Source organism: Dromaius novaehollandiae, chromosome 5, assembly GCF_036370855.1.
Source record: "Dromaius novaehollandiae isolate bDroNov1 chromosome 5, bDroNov1.hap1, whole genome shotgun sequence".
Classification (NCBI taxonomy): domain Eukaryota; kingdom Metazoa; phylum Chordata; class Aves; order Casuariiformes; family Dromaiidae; genus Dromaius; species Dromaius novaehollandiae.
This window is the reverse complement of record NC_088102.1, coordinates 10,355,822-10,378,524: the sequence shown is the minus strand read 5'-3', so window position 1 is coordinate 10,378,524 and position 22,703 is coordinate 10,355,822. Positions and strand designations below refer to the sequence as shown.

The following is a 22,703-nucleotide window of genomic DNA, read 5'->3' as shown; positions in this document are numbered from 1 at the left end:
TCCCGCCAAAGTGCCACCCTGGATCCAGCGTGCTGCAGCATCCCCTCCGGGGTGGCCTCCAGTGTTGTATCTGCCTTTTGCCTGCCACATGGGGAAAGCTGAGGTGATGTGGTCCTTTCTTCATCAGAGGCATCTGTGGAGGGGAGAAAAGCAAGCCCTTGAGCATCTCTGAGGACATGGTGTGTTATTCTGCTCCCTGTGGCTGTCTTCTGCAAACCCCTGGTTCTTATGGACATAGTGGTTGTGCAGGAGCATTTTTTGGCCCTAACTCCTCTGAGGACAGATGAAGTTGAGCCTTGAACAGGATGGCCCACTGGTAAATTGCCCATATGCCATGGCCAACACTGTGATGTGGGAGACTCTTGATCTCTGCAAGGGAAAGCAGAGCAGCCAGTGGTGCCAGGTGAGCTGGGTGCAGAGCCAGGGATTCGTGTTAGGGCACTAAGAGCAGAAAAAGGCCTTCTGGTGACATCAATTCCTTATTTTTGTTTCGTAGTCAGCACTGAGCAGGGTGGATGGAGAAAATCCTGTCGCTTCAAGTGTTTCTGGGTACTGGATTATCTTCAGTGCAACAGAGGCAGCCTGTCAGTGTTAGCCGTGATTCTGCCATGCATCTGGCGGAGGCCTGTGTGGACCGAGGAGCAGCCTGGTTTAGCCGCTGTAGGAGCCGCACAGGCGAGCAGCTGCCTGACAGCTACCGGGACTCCCTGCAGCTACGCAGGTTTGCCTACATCCCCACCTCGTGCAGAGGAAAGGTATGATGTGCCATGGACTTGCTGATTCATTTAAGCAATGGCATGTCAATAAACATGATAGACACCCCTTTCTTTCCCCTTCTCTTGGGGGGTCATGCAAGGCATCACTGATTATCCCTGCAGGCTTTCCATGGGAACCTGCAGTAACAGTGGATCCGTGCCCTAGAGCCTGGGCTCTCCAGACTCCCAGGCCCCTCCTCCAAACAGGGCAGTATTCAATATCAAATAAGGTCTCAGCAGAGACATGCATAGCCAGAAGTCATCTCAGGAGAAGGACTGCAAGTCAGTGGTCTCCCTTACTGTCTGACTAAGCATGGGTGATTGTGTGAGGTCCCACGTCTGTCAGCATACAGGGCATGGGGGAGAAAGCACTGCTGTGATTGATATCAGACACTTACCACCTTGTCTTCCAACAGGTAGACACCCTTCAAGCTGTACTTGTTATACAAACTGGACTTTGTAGGGGTACTAGTGTATTTGTTATACACATGCATTACACAAAGCCTGTTGCATGGTTGTGAAGCAAAGCCAGGATGCACAGGGTTACTCAGACGGTGCCATATCATGAGCCTGTAACCTGCTGTGCTGGGGGAAGAGAGGGAAATGGAGGTCTAAGGGGGCTGTGCTACCCTCTCACACTACATGCACAGCTCCCTTGGACTGAGCTAGTTACCCATACTGGGTCAGGACTAGGCAGGCAGTTTCTGATAGTTGCTGATAGTTTCAGATAGTTGTTGCATGAGAGATTTCTCCTGCAGCTCATGGCCCCAGGGAAATTGTTTTGAAGGTTTTGCCAGCCCTCCTGGGAGTCTGCTGATATTCATCACTTCTCTGCAGATCTGAGCCCAAAGCTTTAATTCCATCAGCAGCATTGTGTCTCCCCTGCCAAGTGACATGTATAGAAAAGCAATACACTTAACATTGTGTTGGAAACTGGAGCATGTGCTCAAGGGCTGCTGATGCCAATCATGGCAGGGAATGGGCAAAAGAGGTATTTTGCAATGTGCCTTCAAAGGGATCTTCTGCAGGACCCAGGAATAGGAACCCTGGAGCAAGGTCAAAGCACTCACATTTCTGCAGGTTCTCCAACATGGTGACAAAGTCCATCTGAGCAGCTGGCTTCATGGTGTGCTTGTCTGCCATGCTCTCAGTGAAGTGTTATGGGACTTTAAGAGGATCACCTTTATTCTCCTGAAATACATGGGGGCTATTCCTTGCTAGTGCTCTCATATCAACAATAGTCATGAGGTCAGCAACCTCCCGAGTCTGCCACCAAATTATTCTACCCAGGAAACTTTTTTCTCACTCTCAGCCCAGATTAACAAACACTACTGCTTCCTTAGAGCCTCAAGTCACAACTCTCTGAGTTTAGGAGGCTTAAGGCAGAAGAGAGAACAGTTAGAAAATGGATAGTAAGAAAAAGGTCTGATAAAAGAAATGAGGAGTTCAGCAAGTGGGAATGACAAAAGAAGGGAAGGTAGCTGAAGAAAGTAAAGGATTTCAAACCAGAAGTGTCAGTGGATGATGGACGCATAGTGAAGAGTTGCAAGAATGAGTTGAAGGCTGGAAGATGCTGGCAAACAGGAAGGTTCCTATGGCACTTGGCCCTTTATATATAGCACAGGAACCATTTCTGGGTGTTTCTGTATGGTTTGAGAGTCTTCCTTCAGCACAAGTATTAGGTTACAGGCGGGAGGATCTTAAGGTAGTGCAGCCCACATACTGTTTTGGAAGATGGTGTTTCTGTGAAATGCTGGAGTGCTTCTGGAGCACTTCTGGAGGGGCACTTTGTTTCCTCCTTCCTCCAAACGGCATTTAGTTTATGCTCTTCAAAATCTTCTATTGCTGGTCAAAATAAGACCAGCAATAGAAACAAATGGGAGCAAATCACACTACTGGACTGGACACAATTGCTAACGTAGATGCAGCCATTGAACCCAGGGCACACATGTCTCTTCAACATCTAGCTTTTTTTGAGAGATGGATTGTGGCTCCTTTATGTTCCACACATGAGAGAAGAAGGGGACCTAAAGTATATGATAAGTCTCCTGGCAGAGGATTTTGCCTTTTTTACAGGTACAGACAGGGTCTTTCTATACTGATCTTTTCTCTAGAGCCGATCAATGAAGGGGTCCTGTGAAATGCCTTTTCTGCAGTCAGCACACAAACCAGGTGGTGCCAGATTGTAATAAAAGGCTGTGACAGAGCTATGTCATTAAATCTCAGATCCATGGTCCATCCTGCTGAAATGTCCACTGGTCTTGTCTGAGTCAAATCTGACAGCCTTTATTTGGTCCAACACCTTTTTCATGTGGCGTGTAGAGGGGACAGATTACTCCCCTGCTCGCAAGAGGAGTTTGCCAGGATGGTTGTGTGCATGCATGAGAGACGAGGGAGAGCTGCCATCTGCTGTTGAAAAGATTCTGGTCCATCTTTTAGCCCAGGGATTGCTAACTGCCCTAAGTGTCTCATTAATGCCATGTATTCTGCCCCACTGTTTTAGCACATGGACCGACCTGGGACCAGGAGATCTGGACCCATCTTGCACTGGAGAGAAATAAAGTTTGTCCTGAAGCACTATTGTTTGCTTTTCGCTCTCAGGAAAAAAAGCCGAAGGATTTTACTGATGTTTTGAAACATCCATGCTGGGATATCAATAGCATTGCAAAGCTGAGAGGCATAGCAAAAAATGCTGCATCTCCAGAAGAGAGTCCAATGGAATTATGGCCCATATATTCAAATTTCAGCCATAATTGGTTGCTTAGATCATTGTTTAGAGCTGATCTCTGCAATGTTTTGCAAAAAACTGAGCATTTCCTATTACTATTGAAATGAAAGAAGTGCTGAAGTCCTACACTTCTCAAAGTTGGGATATTTATGGTGAGAGAGAAAATTACTACTCATCTACTGAAAAGTCAATTTTGAGTCAAACAAAATTATTTATTGACTTCTGAAAGTCAATAAATGTTTACTCTTACTTTATAAATGACATTTTGAGCTAGACATAACATTCTTTTTACAAGAAAAAGTCATCCAAATAGTTCATTTGAATCAAAGAAAAATATTTCAGTCATTTAAATAGCAAACTAATCTGGTTTAATGTTTCAATTAAAAAAAATGAAAATTCTGTTTACAAAGCTACAAAGCTTGTTGATACTTTTGTTTTTTGCAAGCAAGAAAAAGAATGAAGAAAACAGCCATCCGTACTATGCTAGTCCTTTACAGAGGAAGCACACAGTTCAGAAATTTAGGACCAGAACATCCCACAAATGAGTGAAAATTCATATTACAGCAGTGTGGTCGTGTTTTGCTGTGAAAGTTTCTGAGTTCCTTCATTGCAAATTAGTATTTCCAAAGCACAAAATGAAAAAAAAATCTAAACTATATCCACAAAACACAAACATTTTTTCAGTAAGAATGGCAGCAGAAGCAGCAATAGCAGCTTCAGATTAGTGTTCAGTTAATTCAGTTGTTTGCGTTGGCGAGTTTCAGATTAGTGAGGTTCTGCTCTACTAGTTGTATAAACTTAGGCATCTAAATATAGGCTTTTTAGTCTATGTTTGAAGCTTTTAGCTTATTGAATTTTTAAATAAAGACTAGGTTGGTTTTTTTTTTTAGAGAAGTGATAGTTCAGAAAGAAATTCTGGATTTGATGCAGGAATAATGGGGCCAAGGCCTGTTATATCTCTGACAAAATCTTGACTTCTCCACCAAACAGATAATGAGAGTTTTGTCCCTGATTCAGCTCTTCTTCAGAGAGAAAAACTCTTAATCCAATTGCGATATTGCTTTTGACTTAAATTGGTCAGTCCACGAGATGGTGTAATTTAAAGCCCAACTTAGCAATCTTACCATCAGCTATCACACTAACACTTACAGCATCATGTCTTAGCTGGACTAAGTCAGGAGAAGTGAATTCAGATGCCAGCAGGTGGAATTTACTTTGGAGGGCACCTACATCCCACCTTGCTTCCCTCTGATTTAAAACCCCACACAAAACGCACCCGCGCCGGTTTTGCTTGGGGTGATTCTCTGGGTTTTTAGCTGCCTCTGGAGGAGAGGAGGCAGCATTAGGTATGTCCAGCAGGTGGAGCAGCCGGCTCTGCAGCCGGGCGCCTAAACACCACGGCTTCGTCCGGGGCCACTCCGGGTGAGCGACTCGCTTTCCCGCAGTGGGTTTCACAGTGTCTTGGAGGTAAATACAGAGCACTGTTACCTGTCACGTCCTTAAGGCAGTTACTGATGTTACTCTGGGAAGAAGGCACTACAGGTTTTTATGCTCCTACCATAGGGTTTCTAAGATCTGGGGTAACTTCTCATGCTCGCTAGCTTGCCCGCCGCTCCACACACACAAATGCAAAAGCAGCTTGAACTCTGCAAGGCAGAGTCAGCTTTGCAAAACCCACATGTGCCTTCACATCCAGATGCAAAGGGTGGAATGCAGAGGAGCCTTCACACAGCCTGCAGGTAGCTTTTGCTTTGAGAAGATGAACACATCAAGTGCTGCAAAACTATCTCAAGGGCTGAAAAAGCTGAGCTCCCTTCAAAACTCATAAGGTCCCTTCAGCACAAATTTACCATAGTGTAGGAAGACGACGCTATCCTAACATGAGACACTTTGGGTCTCACTGAGCTGGTCAGATATCCTCAGAGCTGCAAGCTTCCACAGGATGGCCACAAAGGGTAGGAAATGGCTCCAAAGTAGAAAGAAAACAAAAAGATTCTTTCAGAGACCTGCCAATAAAGTTTCTTTGGCTCTGTATCTAGGCATTTCTCCCAAATTCAGCCTCTCAGCCTCAGATAAAGCAGTACAGCCTAAAATGAGAGTCAGATGTGTGGGATGGGAGTGCGTGTATCTGTGCCTGGGCTGGAAAACATATGTACTGTAATGCCTAGAAAATGCTTTTTACTTTGGGCCTTGCTCCAGAAAACCTTTTTCCTTGCTTTTACAACTGTCCCCTGTTGCTTGGGTCTGCACGGATTTTAAACCCAGCCCTGAGGACAGGGAGCTGCTGCCAACATCCTGAAGAGAGGCTGAGGGTTTTCTTTGTGCACATCTTTCTGTCGCACAGATGTGGGAGCGGACAGCCAGCGAGCAGCTTTGGGCACAGCACTTCCAGCCCATGCTCCGGCTCCATGTTTTGGGCCCTCAGACACAAGAGAGAGGCGAGAAGGGACAGTCCCCCCCAGCTGTGGGCTGACCTGTTCACACCTTCCACCTTTATCTCAACGAGTGAATCAAGCTTCCAGCCTCAGGGAAGAGAGGGACAAAGGCAGGAAAAGTGGGACAACCAAATATAGAAACTTCAAAGGGCAAAATGAGGGAGAGAGGGAACAAGGAGATCCTGCAAAATAGTAGTTGGCTTATTCCTAGCATTTAATCCTGAGATTATGTTACTGGGTGGGTTGATTGTTATTTTTTCAACTCTGTATCATGGAATTTTGTAATTATGTGAGAAATTCAGCTATTCTCAAATTAAAAACAAACATGAACCACCACCATCAAGATATATGTCCTTAGCCTGCCAGTTTGCAGAAAGTCGAAAAATGTGAATGCATTATTTTTAGTGTCATGATTTTGGAATCAGTCTCCTGATTCTTTCTGGAGGGTGGGAGTTGACCTCTGGTTGTAAAATATAAAATGGGTGGTGGTTCTAACCCAGCCAGACAAAGGTGAAGAAAATCAGAATGACAGAGGCCTAGGGGCACAGTCAGTGAATCAGAGAAGTAGGTGTTAATAACCAGAAAAATGGGGGAGAATGGGGACTCTCAGTCAGGGAAACAACCAGATCTGTCCGGTTGGAAAGGCCACAGGGAAGCTGAGGAAACAGCTGACCACTCCTCTGCCCCTCATGGCTCTTCTGGAAGATGTGGAGAAGGAGCAGGTTGGACAGGAGAAGGAGTAGGTTAGGCAGGAGAAGGAGGAGGTCAGGCAGGAGAAACAGAAGGCCAGGTAGGAGGAGGAGGAAGGCAGGCAGGAGGAGAAAAGGAGGTCAGACAAAAGGAGAAGGAGCAGGTCAGGCAGGAGGAGAGGGAGGAGGTCAGGCAGAAGGAGGAGGAGGAGGCCAGGCAGAAGGAGGAGGAGGTCAGGCAAGAGGAGGAGGAGGAAGGCAGGAGAAGAAGGAGGTCAGGCAGGAGGACCAGGTCTGACAGGAGCAGGAGGACGTCAGGCAGGAGGAGGAGGTCAGGCAGGAGGAGGAGGAGGAGGAGGCGGTCAGCCAGGAGAAGAAGGAGGAAGACAGGCAGGAGAAGGAGGTCAGGCAGGAGGAGGAGGAGATCAAGCAGAAGAAGGAAGAGGTCAGGCAGGAGGAGGAGGAGGAGGAGGAGATCAAGCAGAAGAAGGAAGAGGTCAGGCAGGAGGAGGAGGAGGAGATCAAGCAGGAGAAGGAGGAGGAGGTCAGGCAGGAGGGGGAGGTCAGGCAAGAGAAAGAGGATGTTAGGCAGGAGGAGCAGGAGGAGATCAGGAAGCAGGCGAGGGAGGTCAGGCAGGAGAAGGAGGGTGTTAGGCAGGAGGAGGCGGAGGAGCAGGTCAGGTGGGGATGGAGCAGGTCCGACAGGAGAAGGAGCAGGTCTGACAGGCCCACCCTGCTCGCCGGGCGGGTGACCAGGCCTGCAGTTATGCCTGAGCACTTGAGAGCCTCTCCCCACCGCCCCTGGGGAGAAGCTCAGAGGCCGGGAGGCTCAGTGGAGCCGGGAGGGCCCCTCTGGCACCCCGGGGCTCCCCAGCCCCGCAGAACCGCCGGCGCCCCCCAGCCATGGCGGCCGCGCCCTCGTGGAGGCCCCGCCCCCGCGCGCCCTGGCCCCGCCCCCAGCGGCGCGAGGCCCCGCCCCCGCGCCGTTAAAGGCGCCGGGCCGCCCGCAGCGAGGCCCCGCCCCCAGCGCACACACCTCGGCCCCGCCCCTGGCGACCTGCCGACCGCGGCCCGGCGCTGGGCCCGGGGTTCTCGCCTGCGCGGCGGCGGCCGGGCGGGAGCGCGGTGCGAGGCGGGTAAGGCTGTTTCCTCCCTCCCCCTGCGCTGCGGCCGCGAGCGGGGAGAAGGCGGCGGGGGGGGAAGGGGGGCGGGACCGAGGTGTCGGGGCTCGGAGCTGCCCCGCGGGGCGCGCGCGCCCCAACAGCCGTAACGGTCGGCGCTGGCCTCGAGGCTCCCCCGAGGCAGAGCTGCGCCGAGCCGCGCGGGGGGGGGGCGCCTCGGTCGGGCCCGCGCCCGGCCGCTACAGCGGGGGAAACTGAGGCAAAGCCGCGGCCCTCACCTCCCCGGGGGTTGGGGCAAAACGGCCGGACCTGCTCCCCCTTTCTCCCCCCCCCCCCCCCCCCGAGGCAAATGCTGGGCCGCGCATCGCGCCGCGGGGGCGCCTCCTCCCTCAGGTGCGGCGCCCGGCCGCCGCCGGGGAGAGAGCGGGCGGCGCTCGGGGCCCTCCGCGCTGCCCCCCGGGGCTTCCCTCCGCCGCCGCTCGAGCCGGGGATCCCGTGCCGCGAGAGGCTCCGGCTGGAGGCGGCTCCGCCTCCCCGCCTCGTGCCAAATCCTCCCTGATCCCCTGGAGCCCCGCGTTAGCCGCGCTGCCATCAAAAGCTCCGCTTCTGCCTGCGCAGCCGGGGAGGCGCGAGCCGCCGTTTGGCTGTGGCTGGAGCTGTTCGTGCTTTGTGCCCGGCCCCTCTTCCTTACCTGCTAGGTAAACGTGAAGATCGAGATTTGTAGTAGGTACTAAGTACAGAAAAGCTCTAATATCTCTAATACAGAAAATCTCTTTTAGCAGTCGTTTTACTGTAGCTTCTAACCCTTCCCTTCCCAAAAACACAACTTGTCAATGAGAAGCGTGCTTGCGGAGATGCAATTAGTCTAAAATTATAAATTCAGTCTTGCATATGTAATTTAAAGATATCAAAATGAACTTATTAAGTCTGCCTCAGTTACTTATATAGTTGGAAGTGCTACATCTTTCACAGAATTGCACAGCCAGTTCCTGTGCTGCTGCAGTCATATTTTCCTTTTCAGTGATCTTTCAGCCACGGAAAGCCCGTGCGAACAGAGTCCTGGCTCAGTATATAGGAGACAAGATGAATTAATGATAGAGAATACCTAGAACATTTGTTAAATATTTTCTGAGTACCGATACACCAAGTACTGTGATGTGGACAGGTAGGCGAAATTATTTAAAATTTAGTCCTAACTCTTGCGATTTTCGGTTGCATAATACTGGAATGTGTTTATTTTAACCTAAGCATTCTTTCTTCTACCTTATCAGCTATCCTTGCTTATTCCTATGTAGCTGTTATCACCAAAGTATTTATAGTTCTTTCTTTGCAGGCTGATATTCTACACAAAGTCAGACTGAATAACATGCACATACTGATCACTGGAGGAGAGACTGAAGGACATCATGTTTTGGATTAGCGTTGTTACTGCTCTTTGGGGTGAAATGAAGAATTGGATTATGTTTTGGAAATATTCAGATTTCTACCTCATCTAAACTTCACTGGCTCTTTCTGCAGGGCAGATTTCAACAAATGATTTCTGATTTTTTTTAAAGAAATGCAGAACCTGTCGCTAGTAGAAAGTCTTAGTAATACAGACATGTTACACTGGATGTCTCTGAAAGATCTAGTAGCTGATGTAAGTGATATGTCTCTCCATGAAAGTGACTGTAACTCAAATGAAAGGAGAAATAATGAAGAGATGATTAATCTTGAAGTAATGCAGCAAAGCCTCTCTGTAGTGAATAGCAAAGGAAGAAGTTGTGAGGGGGTTTCTGAGAGCAGTCATAGTACATTAGAACCCAGTGGTTCCTGGGGTGATTTTGAAGGCTTCAGGGAGTCCTTAGATAAATCAGAGATTTTCAGTCATAATCCTGAAGTTTTGGTGAAGTCGACAAAAACTTCTAAAGGTGATACGGACTTGCACGGAAGACATGGTGGTGCTTCTGTTGGTCACTTTTGCTCTGAGCCATCTCTACATACTGGGAGACAGGAGGCTTCTAGCTCTCTAAATGAGGTATGTGCTAACAGTAAACCAAAGACTGAAAATGTTTGTACTACTTGCTACATCCAAAGATCGGTATCTGAATGTCTCCTCTGCGGGGGAGGGGGGGGGGGGATAATGCCATAGAGGGAGAGAAATTGCCAAGCTACTTTGCAATTAAGTGGAACAAAAGCAACTTCTTTACAGTGTTTAACAAATACTAAAGTTTTCCTGCTGGGGAGCTTTAAAGAATGTAACACATTGTTCTGCTTCTAGACACTAGGGATATAGAAGCCTTTAGAAACAATGATCATTTCCCTAAAGCACGTGCAGTTTGCAATGGGCAGAATGGGCATAGGAAACAAAATTTGGGAAAGTGGGTAACAAAGAAAACAAGGTGGACAAAAATCCTATGAGTTATTTGCAAGTTTATTTAAACAAACCATTATTAAGTCAGAAATTGGCAATTTTTGTATTTTATGTACTGCCTGAATAATCTTAACACTGGCATTTTAGATTAACTTCTACACTCAATAAATCTGACACAAATAATAAAGAGAAATAACTTAATATATTTCACTTTTTACCATAGGAAGTTGCATTCTCTCATACAATGTTAGAACTAAAAATTTGATTGAATGCTAAGTTACACAATACATTCATATTAGCACCAAAAAAATCAGTTTAGTGGTTATACCATGTTTCAATTAATATGTTTTAATGCTTATCAAAGTGAAGCAAACTAGCAAAAAGAAAATAAGCATGTCCAAACACAAAACAAAAATTCATACTACTCATTCGTACTACTTTTATCCTGAAGTAAAACATTTCTTTAACAAAAAGAGCAATTGTCCAAAACTTTCATGGAGTTACTCGGTAGCAATAAAAATTTACCACTTGTAGTCTGTTAGAAGGTGAGTTTTTGATACGTCTGTGGAAACTGAGGGCTTTCTGGAGAGTCTTTCTTGTCCTTGATGGGGAACTTTACCTATTGAAGAGATCCTACAAGGGAAGGCAGAAGGATGCATGTGGAGCAAGCTGTAGCACTGATAGAATGGAGATCAGAACATACTTTGTGATGAGTTATTAGTGTGTATAAACAAAGAGGAACCGAACTGTTTGCACTGCTTAAGGTTAGGACAAGAAGTCTAACGTTGAAAAAGAGGAGTATGTAAAGACTGGAGCTGAAACAGAATGCAGCAGATTCCTTTTGGAAGGAAATCCAGCAATACATCTTCGTGTTAATGAAGCCTTTGTTTTATTTTTGCATTTTTTTAAAGGCAAAGGAAAATGTCCAGTATGAACTAAATAACTTCGCTCTGCCCTGAGTTTTGAGTTGTCTTTTTTCAAGGTAGTGAAGCAGCAATAGGGCTGTTGGAGATTTCTTCAGACATATAATATGCATGTATCCTTCATTCCTATGCTTTTTATTTTGTTTGAGATCATAAACTCTTCAAGTCAGGGCTCTGTCTTCTGCATGGTCAATATAGAAAAGTCTAGTTTAGATGGGTCCTGCAAAGATCATCTCATCTGACTTTCAATGTTAAGTGCTTCAGTTAATTAAATGATAATAACCTGAGGGAAAGTCCTGTATTTTAAGATGAAAGCAATCGCTGTTTTGCCTGTAGTAGCAGCATACTTTGCATATGTGACTGAACAACTTTAAGGTTTTTTCATATCTTTAAATACAGACCATTTTAAGAGAAACTCATGGACTTGCTTAAACAGTGGAGTATTCTGTTATAATTGTATGTAGAGGATTTACTTAAAAAGCACAGATCTGAAATTCAGGCATTCATGTATTTATAATCGCTACAAAGCTATAAGGTAAAGCAAAATATACCTCACTTTTGTTTTAGAAATATCTAAGTAGAAAATAATAAAGATTAGATTAATACAAATACAATCTGTCAATTTTGCTGTATGCTGAGCTCTTCATCTGGCTTGGCTAAACTGTAAGCCAGTGAATAATCATTTCAGTGGCCCGTATGCATGACAGAGTAACATCAGACTCCAAGAAGGTACTACAAACAAGACAGGCATGTGCTTCCCTCAGTTCAAGCTTCTTAAAGACTTTTCTTCAAATGCCAAGAACAGCTGCCTGACTTTAGCGCTCTTCCCATTTGGAGTTTGGTACCTAGTTAGAGGGTTTTTTTCCTTGACCCTGACTCTCCCCATATGGTTTAGTAAGTGCTCTTTCATAGAATTCTGCTTTCCAAACTTTCATCCAGGACTCTGAATATGCCAGCAGTCGCACTTCAGGAAAGGTAATTTAGTTGGGCCTATACTTCAGGAAGGAGCAATATGGGGCACAAATTCCATTTCTTGGAGTGTACTCAGAAGTACAGAAGTCCTTTACCAGCTCCACTGATTGTGCCTACTTTCCCATTAGATTAAGTCTGTACTCTCTCAAACTCTACTTTGTTTGTCTGAGTTTAGTATAATAAAACTATGGAAGTATCTCAATTTATTTCAGCTGTTTGAGTTGCAATTAAATGAATACTGTCAAAATGTCAAGTATACCTTTATATTTGTTATGTTTTTCTAGTTTAAATTTGCTTGCTAGACAATGAAAACAAGCTGACTAGTTGCATTTTTCTAGTTTTCATGCAACATGGCTGCTCCTCAATTGCAGTTCATCTGCAGGTTATTGAAGACAATTCATTGTTTTGATTTAAAAAAAATGCAGAAATTCCTTTTTTGAATAAATGAAAGGACAAAAGTTTAAATCTGGACCAGGTGGCACGAGGGCATCCCTGCAAGACAAGATGTAATTCTGCACATTTTACTTGTATATGTATGTATTCCTTACTCTTCAGGTTACTTTGCTTCCATTTGGCTTGTTTGGCCTGTTTCTGTGACTTAGGATCACTCATGTGGCTATATTCAATCCTCCAAACCTCCTCCTTATCGCTGCTGGACGAAGAGCAAGTATGTAAATCTGACAACATAGGTCAAAAAACAGTTTGGTGCAACAAGTAAGATTAACTCCAGCATTTATGTAGACTTGCATGGTGGCAATATTTACTGGTAAATGTAACATTTAGTAGTCATGCAACATTTGGTTAAATTGTGTGTGTTAGAAAATACGAAGTTAGCAAAACAAACTTTTGGATTGATACATGTATCAGTTTTGACCTGGTTTGAATTTCTTGAGCAGTGGAAAAAATCTTAGCTGTTGGTAGGCAAACCAGTCTATTATAGCTTAGTAGTTTAGAGACTCAGTTCGGAAGTTAGAGACTCAAGCTTATCAGAAACTCTTGGACTTTTGTTTCTCCTTCCCTAATTCTAGGTATATACTCAAAACACTGAACTACAGGGTCAGTCCCTCTGTTCCATTAATATTCATACAAATATTAAATACAGATGATAATAAAATCAGTGGAAGCATTGTAAGTTTTGGACCAGCTCTTTGTGAACTGCTGGGTTGGCCTGTGTAATGTCTGTAATAAAACTCTGCTTTCTCTAGGCAAACCACAGCTATGAGGATATATTTAAGTTGGGCTTTCCAGAAGTCTCTGTACCACAGTCCAGCGAGAGCATAAGAAGCTTAGATCAAGCATTTGATACAAATAATGAAGATACTGGGATCCCTGAACATATGAAGAATCAAATTTGGTAATGAGTTTAAAGAAGTAGTTAATTAAAAAAAATACTCAGCAATTACACTTATTTAATAGTTAAAAAAATGGCAGTACTTGCAGACTAACTTCAAACTGAAATTCTTTTCAGTCACTATTCTCTTTAAGCATATGGATCTTACCAATTTTGCATTGTGTTATTAAAGGAAATAGATTGTTTTTTAGCTGTTGAAAACAAGGTAGGAAATATATCAGAAGTGTAAGTTCCTGCTTAGGGTTCTTTCTGCTGTTGGTATGCTTTCTTAGGGCTAAGTTTCTAGAATGCCAGAACACCAACAGGCAGCCTGTTTCCTGTCTGCTTGTTCTTTCTTTACAGCGCATCTGACTTATTTCTCCATCATCTAAAGCAAGAGCATTGCTGCTGCTTCTGCTGACAGCCTGCTCTTTCTTTTCCCCCTTCCCAGTTTTCCCAGGTGGTGGTAGCTTTTTGTGTTAAACAAGATTTGCTTCTGAATCTGTGGTGCATCTGGCTTCTTTCCTGGGGTTATGTTAACAGCAATTAGTATCATTGACTTAGCTCTCTCAAGACAGCTGGAACACTTTTAGACTTGTTACATGGATTTGAAAGATCAGCAGCTTCTGAAGAGTATTGTAGTTATTGTAGTCATTTTTGCATGCATCTGAGGCTTTGTGTCTAGAAGGTTGGATCACTTATTCAGACCATACTTTGGAAATGTCACAAGAATTGTAATAAAATACACTTAATGTGGGCATCTTTTCAGCAAGCTCCTTGTGTGTGCATTAAACTTCAATTAGGTAACAGGTTTGAACTTGTAGAGAAAAAAAGAAAAATGGATGTATGTGTAAAAAGGACTCCAATATTAGAAGAGTACCTACTAAAGACAGAAAAGCCCTGATATATTGCACTGAACAAACTGAAGATAAATGGTACTTGCATTATATACTAAACTAAAAGCACTTGGATTTATCTAGGATGAATGCAATATAAGAACCCAAAGTAGTATACAGAAGGAGCTCTTTAATTCTCACTACTTCAGTAGTATTGTGCCTCTGGCTTTGATTCCCTGTTTTGTAGTATACACATGTCTAGACGAGGTATCAGAAGGTAGCCTGCCCAAGTATCAGGTTGCTGTATTGGAGAGGCATGGCTGAAATAAAGGAGAAAGGTCTGAGAGACAGAATGTGAGGTTCAGAATTAATAGGGCTGAACTGTTTACCTGCGTTTCATGGAACTAATTGGATAATCCAAGTTGTGGGCATATAATGGTCTCTGAATTATGCTTCTAAAGCACTTCTTATCTGAGAAGCTCAAACATACAATTTTGTTGACTTGCTGTTCCCGTTAATTGTCGTGCAACCTTAGTAGTACAATGGCTTGATAGTTTGAACAAATGTAGAAATAGTTTTAAGGTAAGTTGCTTTTTAGCTCAAAGTACTCTAGTGTGCAATTGTCTGTGGTAAAAATAACTTTTAGTTACATGTACCTACTGGAAACTTTCTACATCTTACAACCTTAAATTGTGTTCCTTTCCTAGCATTGATTGTGGAAACATATGGAGAATTCTTAAAGACTTTGATAATACCTACAGCTTAAGACATCCCTGGAGTAAATCTCATTGCCAAGAAAACCTGTTGAGTGTTCTTGGAATAAATGCAAATCAAAAGGTAATTGAACAAAGGCTGGCTAGTGTGTCAGCATAAACACTTGGCTATAAATCCTGATTTATGTAAGCTATATATACAGATGCATGAGGAATGAACTATATGTGGATGAATCATTGGTTTCTTTAAAGAGGGCCTTTTTAAAATGATAGCGTAGTGTTTACTCAGCATTGTGTCAGCTACTATGAAAGTTGTGCAAGGATTAAGTTTTGATTGTCTTTACATCGACGCCTCCATTATATAGTGCTTGTAGTATTAAATGGTATGTTCAGCTTTGGGTATAGTTGTAGAGTTAGCTTTCAGATGTGCTCTGTAAGATGGCTTTATTTTTTCTGCTCAATGTATGAGAATCTTTTCATTAAGTGAAAATTGGATTTGAATCTGTGAGGCTGTTAAGGCAATTACTGTATGTTTTAACTGTATACAAGTTGAAAGTGTGCTCCATTTTCCTTTTTCTCAGATTATTTTATCTGTTTTGGCAAGACTTGAGGGAGAGGAGTATGTTTTAAATAAACTCAAGACAACAAACCAATAGTATTGAAAGATCCCCAAAATAAATCTCTTTGTTTAATCTCTTATTTTGAGAAGACAAAGGTATCAAAAATGGTTTAGTATTCAATCTGGCTATTTAGTAGGCATGAATTAGTCATTTGTGCTTTTCAGAAGTAACTGTTTTAATTAATAATTTGATTGCTGAAATGTGGGGGGGGGGGGAAGGGGGTTGTGTGCAATTTTCCTATTATGGACATATTTCACTTCTCATGCAAGTTAAATGTAAACAGAATTATAGTGCTGAAGGTATAGGACCTATTCTGCACCCAGAAACAGCTCTTACAAAACTGTAATTTGACTTCTCCAACATAGTTAATCTCTTCTTCTGTTCCTGTCCCTCCCATAGATACGAATGCATTAAACCAATGTACAGGCAACTTAAAGTGGTATCGTTACTTCTTCTCCCTTACTGGAAAATTGTGTTGCTTTTAACATTGCTGCTGATGTATTTCTCAGCTATTTTCTAGTGTAGATTAGTGATAACTTTATTTGGAAATAACTTTTTTTTAAGTCACAATTTGGTTCATGTGTGTTGAACTTGCTTTGTCACAGAACTATATTAATACAGGGGGAGACACATGACAAATCAAAATACAGCTTCAGCAAATAAAATTTGGTGGTTATTGTTATTTGAGGGAAAACTTCTCTACAGGCTGCATATGTTGAGATCAGATAGACATTAGTTAAAAAAAAAAAGTAAATTATGCTTTATTAGGACTTTCCAGAGAGCCAAGATGACAATTTTGAGGAATCAAATGTTAAAGATGATGAGGACTTCAGATTTGATCGATTCAGTATTAATAACTGCAAGGCACTGATCCAGACCAAGGTAAGAATTTTTCTGAAGGTAAGTGCTTAAGAGAACTGTGCAGTGTATTTTTACGTGTTCCTCTGTGCTATAGTCTGGAATTTGTCTGCTAATTGTTATGGTGCATCTATGAATGGTACTGTTTGTTTCTGATAAGGCTGTGTGGGTGCAGGGGGGTTTTTCTGCTCCCTCTCTTTGAAACCTACCTGGCAACTTCAGAAAAGGTAAAATACAACATACCAAATGCAAAGTAACTTGATACGGGGAATGTTGAAATGTGTGGTTATTTATGTAACTTGGACTGTAGGTCAAGTTATAATAGCGGGAGGAGAAGAGAGGAAGGGGGAGGGGACAGAGGCAAACATGTAAGATGTAGTCAAGATGCTCTGATGACAAAGGGAAATTAGTGCGTCTGTAGAAACATCAGTGCGTTGATGTGAGAATAGTGATTGTGACTGCTGAAATATACAGTAAGGGAGAAATTAGAAGTTAAGCTGGTATAGACGAGAAATTGCATTCAAACTTCCATTTCAGATATTCAGAATGATTCAGATTTGGTTTCTTCTCTCTAGAAGAAAAGAGAAACTACTTTAAAAAGGCTCAGTAGCTAACCAAATTAGAGGGAGGCAGAACTAATCTTATAATTACTGGGATTTGAGAACATTACTATTTTTAAGTTGTTTTTTATAAAATGTGTAGAGAAATGAAGTTGGAAATACTTTGCCCTTAGTGCATGAATATCTTTGGCTAAGCAAAAGATACATGTCTAAATATGTATCTATTTTCTGAGGTCAGTGTATTTTACCTTACATCTCTGTTTCAAGTTAGCACTTTCTCAGTCAAGGTGGCCTTGATAAACCCTGTTCCTTTCTTGCAATGTAAGTTGGAGCAAAAATTCTGTCATTCCTCATTGCTTTAAATAAATCAGTCACATTGTGTTTTTAACAAAGTATTTTGGATGAATATTCTAACACAAGTTCTCTTCCTGAGTGGAGAATAAACGAGGATAAACCTGGGGTGCATAGTTTGATGCACGCTTTCATTGCTATGCTTTGTTCTATTTATGGAGTTGGATACTGAAGTTGTACTGTTCTGGGAACTTTGTACCTAAGAGATATTAGACTGGGAAATTCAGAAAGAAAAACAAGAGACCATCTGCAGCCTATTGAGAATTCAGTTTTGCTTTTTTTCGATGAGTACATAAGGGTGAAAGTTGGGATCACACTATCTGACAGGTACTTTGAATATTTGTAAAATACAGAGGCAGATTTTAGGCAAAGGAGAAATGGTTCAAGGTGAATGAAGAAGTAATAAATTATAAGACAAATCATGATACAGAATTATGGTAAATGGACAAATGTATTCTGGAGTAGCCTCTGAAGGGAAAGAACAGGCCCTACAGCTTGATATCTCAAACTGAAGTTAACTAGAAAATGTCTGAATGTCAGCCCTAATTTAGGAATAAGTTAAATCAACTAGTGGGATCTATTGTATTTATCTTCCTGGTCCTATGTCCTTGTTTTTGTGTTTTGGTTTTTAAATTCCTTATTTTTGTCTTAGGCTAATTTTAATTTTAAAATCTGTTTAAAAATAGTTTGAAATATGCTAAGCGATTAACTTACTGCGGGATGGGAAAAAAATTAACTTGTTTTTTCTTTTTCACTCAGCTTTCTGTATCACCAGATTCCAGACATGGTCATCTTTTTACTTGTAACCTTTTTTTGAAAAGAACATCATCAAGTGGAAATATGCAATATATAACAATCCCAAGAAAGAAGCAAATTTTCACTACACAGAACCTAAAAATGAAATTTTTCAGTAGTGATGTTTGTTAAACCAAATGCACTTTTTACCTCTTTTTCTTTTTGAACTGAGTGTGATTTACCTTTATTTCATTACTGGCTTGGTACTAGAGACTTGATATGTTCTTCAGGGAAGTGACATATTGCTATATATGAGGTTCCTAAAGCCACATTATTAAAAGGTACTTACCCTATTTAGTTTTGAGGTCAAAGATACAACTTTGTCCTGGTAAGTTTTATTGTTGAGTCATATCTCTTACAGTAAATGCAGCTGCAATCAAACCTTGAAGATACTTTAGTGAACTCCTCTTTTTAACTAGTGACCTTTCAGGCCTTAATATCTCTGATTAAAAACCTTGTTTTTCTGCCAAAATCTAAACACATCCTAGGTGTGTTGTGAAGTGTGCCTTGTCACTCTATCTTCTCATATTTAGTCCAGTTTGGATCAGCTGAGGTCTGGTACTTTGCTACTGCTTAGCATAATGAAAAGAACCTTCTACATCCTGTGGCTTTTACTGGGTTTTAAAAAAATAACTCTTTATCTTCTGTGTCCGATAGAGTCTACTCTGGTAATAGGGGTAGAGTCAGTGGTGTGATCAGATTCAAAACATTTTTTTTCTGGCATTGATTTCTAATTGAAATAAATCATATCTTTGAAGCTTACTGTAACATGATTTCTTGGATTCATTCAGCTACCAAACATTTAAACCATGCCTAATCATGCTAGTTAAAGCTTAACAACAGTATAGTTCAGGACTTTCACTGGACAATGCTGTAAATTGCTACCCTAAGCCTTTTAAAATTTTACAGCAATTATCAACTATATTGCCCACCTACCTGCATGCTTAGGTACCAGATGAGATGCACTTCATTAACATTCATAGAATCCATGGTTCATCCTTGCCAGCTGCAGCAGCTTTATTTGTTGGTAATAACTTATGCAAGTTGCTAATCATTTACTGTTCTGACTATGAAAACTTTGAGTGTTTAAAGAAGTTGCCTAGTCTTTTGGCTTTTCGAAGAAAGTGTCACAGCGTGAGACAGACTTTGTGTTAAAAGCATTGAACAAACATGGATATTCCAAAATTAAATCCATTAGTTAATAATGTGCATAGTCTGTTCTTAAAGAACTGTATAAAGCTGCTGGAATCAAGCTCTTAATCTAGCAAACTGTTTAGCAGTGAAAATAAAATTGCTATTATTTACTAACTTTAGTAATGCTTTTGATGCCTCAGTGCTATTAGTGTAAGATAACTGTATAGTGTTTACTCAGTAAATAGAAACAGACTATTTGAATAAGTGCTATTTGAAAGTGGCTCTGCAGTTTTCCTGTCTTAGGAGGAGTTCTGCATGGCTAGATTGAAAACTCTATGTGGGTATAAGAGCAGGGTTAACTTCACTTAACACTGGGTTTCCTGTTTTCAAAAACTTTCCCTTAATAGTAATCTAAGGTGAGGTGTAATTTTCTTTGCTTTTGTTTTGTGTTTTGAAAAATGTTGCATAAAAACACCAACCTGATGAGACACTTAAGAAGCTCTATCAGTAACTATTTCCTGTTTTCACATATTCAGTAGTTTCTGAACTGGGGCTTAACTTTGTTTTCACTTTAAGCTAATGTTGATTAGACTAGCAAAACTTTGCATTAGGCTGAGGCAGTTGCTGTGGATTTCCTGCTGTGAGGGAGGTGAAAATACTAATTGTATTTAGGCAAGTAGCAGGATCTTTTTTTTTTTTTAATTGACTCTTTGCATATTCATTTTGAATTTCCCTTACAAGTCTTTCAGAGCACTTAAACATGTACTAAAGAGAGGCTGTAGCATTAAACTCGCAAAACAATAAATTGCCAATAAATGATAAGTGGAAATTTGAAGCTGGAAAGAAACATTATTGAAATCAGCTACCAGAATAAAATCTCATTCTTAGGCTTTTCCCTAAGGGAGGGAAGAGGTTTGTAGCATGTATAACACTGAGGTACCAGACTCCCTGTGACCCTCTTTCTGGGCATTAAAGTTGCTTTCTTTTCATTAACATTTGATAAATGGAGCAGATAATCTTTTGCACTATTACCCCAGGGGAGCAGTAAATATGTAGTGTCTCAGTCATAGCAGCAGGTCTTACAGCCCTGCCCAGGTTTCAGGAGAACTGGAAGAAAAAGTCTCAGCCCTTTATGATTCAGTGGGGAAAAACACTGAACACTCCACACTTAAGGCAGCTTCCCCCCCGCCACCCCATGCTTTGGGCTACCTGACCCCTTAATGCCTTTAAACACTGGCTCCACAAGACAGTGCTGGTTGTGAGAACTTTGACTTCTTTCTTCAGTCTGAAATGAACAAGTTCATCTCTTTCAGGTTGACTCTGACAGAACTGAAAAGTAATGCCACTCAGCTGAGAGTTTCTGGGTGTCTTGGCAGCCCTCATCTGAGTGTGGACACAATCAGCATACTCAGGGGGAGCAATATTCACAAAGACAAAATTAGGCTCTGCTTCCCTTAAGTGATGAGGGAGCATGCTCAGGGAGACAAGCCTCTCCAAACTGAATTGCAGTAGACCATTTTTAGGGCTAGTGTAGAGTGTAAAAGTAACCTTAACTTCTGTTGTTAAGGCATGAGGGAAAGCCTTCAGATGTGTTTTGCACAAATGCTTGGTGTTCATTTCCTTTTGTCATTTCCTTGTTGCGGTTTTTTCCCTGGCATGAAGCCAGTCATGCTAACAATCAGCTACTTACCAGCTCCTGAAATACAACTTTAAGATTAAAAAGTGGCAGGTGTTTATTCTGTGAAAATGGTGCATGGAGGAAGTAAAATTGTGCATCTTAGTATGATTTAAGCTATGAATTTTACCATTTCTAATCTTAGTTGTGAGCTCTTAGCTGCAGCTTACTTAGTTTTGATGAACTGAACATGTTACTGTACTGTGTTGTATTTGTGGAAAGAAAGTAAATACCATAGACTTTTGACATTTACTTAGGATTTTGAAAAGGTGAAAACCAAAACAGGGTAAGAGTTTTAGCCAGCGGAGCTAGACAGAAGTGCCTTTTTCCTTCAAAGTAAATTATAACATTAAGATTTTGGTTTGAGACTAGAGGGGGAAAAATATACATAGACCAAAGTTCTAAGAAGTTCAAATCAGAAACGTAACTACTGAAATGTTCTCTTTATAGAAGGAACATTGTAAATAGAGTTGTGGAAAAAAGAACACCTACATTACAGAAGACTGAAAATGTTGCTTCAGTGAAAAGTGTGGTCAAAGCTAGAACACAAAACTTTAGGAAAAAGCACATATTTTAACAATCATTTAAAACTGAATAGAGTAGACAGGCACAGTTTTAGAAAGAAAATTTTGTCTTAGAAACAATGTATTCCCAGTATTTGTGGACCTTATTTTAAAAGTTCAAATAAAAATACTTAGAATTTGGTAAAAAAAAAAAAAAAAAAAAAACACATTTTGGACCCCATTATGGTTTCTAAGTGTACCACAGGCCCAGCATTTGTTAGACATATGCAAAATACTTAAAAAAAAAAAAAAAAAGAAAAAAAAAAAAAGAAAGAAAAAAAACCAAATAAACAAAAAAACTTTTAAAAGTTTAAACTTTAGAACACTGAACTTGGCCATAATGGATTTCATAGATCAAAACAGAAAATAGAAAAGATTTGAAGTAAAAACAATTTCAAAAGACTGTGTTTAAAAGGGAGAACATTAGTATCAGCTCATTTTTGGCTTTTAAAAGTATATTTTTTGAAAACTGACAAGATTCACTTGTCGGAAATATTTTCCAAGAGCAGTTCTCCATGAGCAACAATTGCAGGGCCTCAACCACATTTGAACAACAGGTTCTTTGACCTGTCCTTTTTAGGATATGAGACTGGAGAACTGTATTATTCACTTATACTCTTAAGATCTATGAGTGAAAAACTAGAATTTCACTCCTTTCACTACTATTATTCAATGCTTATATACTTACTCAAGTAGTTTTTTCCCTCACAATTTTTTTTCTCATTTTTTTGAATGACAACTTACACTGGGGAGAATTAAACCAAGCCTTAGTTTTGCTAAGCATTTAGCATGGATCAGTGTGGTGTAGTGTGTTTTTTGTTTGTTTGTTTTTAGTATTTCTAGCTCTTAATACAAGAATGACTAGAATGAAAAAAAATTATCCCCTAAGTAAATCTAGAGATTTTCATGTTAGTAAAAATTCACTTAACAGTTGCAATGCTTTTAACTTGTTGGAATATAATGGATATTTTTACTAGCCTTACCACTTCATCTTTACTGGCTTGCAGATACCAATTCCTTATAAAAATAAAATCTTTCCTTCAGTGCTTCAAATGAATTGTTTTTATCTACCTCAGCTAAATGTACTTTGTCTGTTTAGCTTAAAATCGCCTGTGGACTTTTTACAATATTTTGGGTAATATTAATTCCATGAGACAACATAAACTGCCCCACAGGCAAATCTCCATATTGATTTAGCAACAAAGGGCAGTTTATCCAATGCTGGGAGCTCAAGAGCTTTGCACCCTGAGCTGTACTATATCTAATTTGAACAGTGCATATGTTGCTACAGT

At 41.4% G+C, this 22,703-nt stretch overlaps 1 protein-coding gene across 4 annotated transcripts; it reads left to right on the top strand.

Moving 5' to 3' along the window:
- The first annotated feature begins 7,596 nt into the window (after nt 1-7,596).
- CLBA1 (clathrin binding box of aftiphilin containing 1) lies at nt 7,597-18,801 on the top strand. Of its 4 annotated transcripts, none has more exons than XM_064511977.1 (7): nt 7,597-7,743; nt 8,750-8,893; nt 9,062-9,745; nt 13,182-13,330; nt 14,850-14,979; nt 16,244-16,357; nt 18,004-18,801. In XM_064511977.1, exons 3-7 carry the CDS (start codon nt 9,287-9,289, stop codon nt 18,169-18,171), a joined length of 1,020 nt encoding a protein of 339 aa, XP_064368047.1. In that variant the 5' UTR covers nt 7,597-7,743; nt 8,750-8,893; nt 9,062-9,286; the 3' UTR covers nt 18,172-18,801. The 4 variants fall into 4 exon arrangements, with proteins under 4 accessions (XP_064368047.1, XP_064368049.1, XP_064368048.1 ...); XM_064511979.1 differs by having other exon boundaries at nt 9,048-9,745; XM_064511978.1 differs by lacking the exon at nt 8,750-8,893 and having other exon boundaries at nt 7,601-7,743.
- The last annotated feature ends 3,902 nt before the right edge of the window (nt 18,802-22,703 follow it).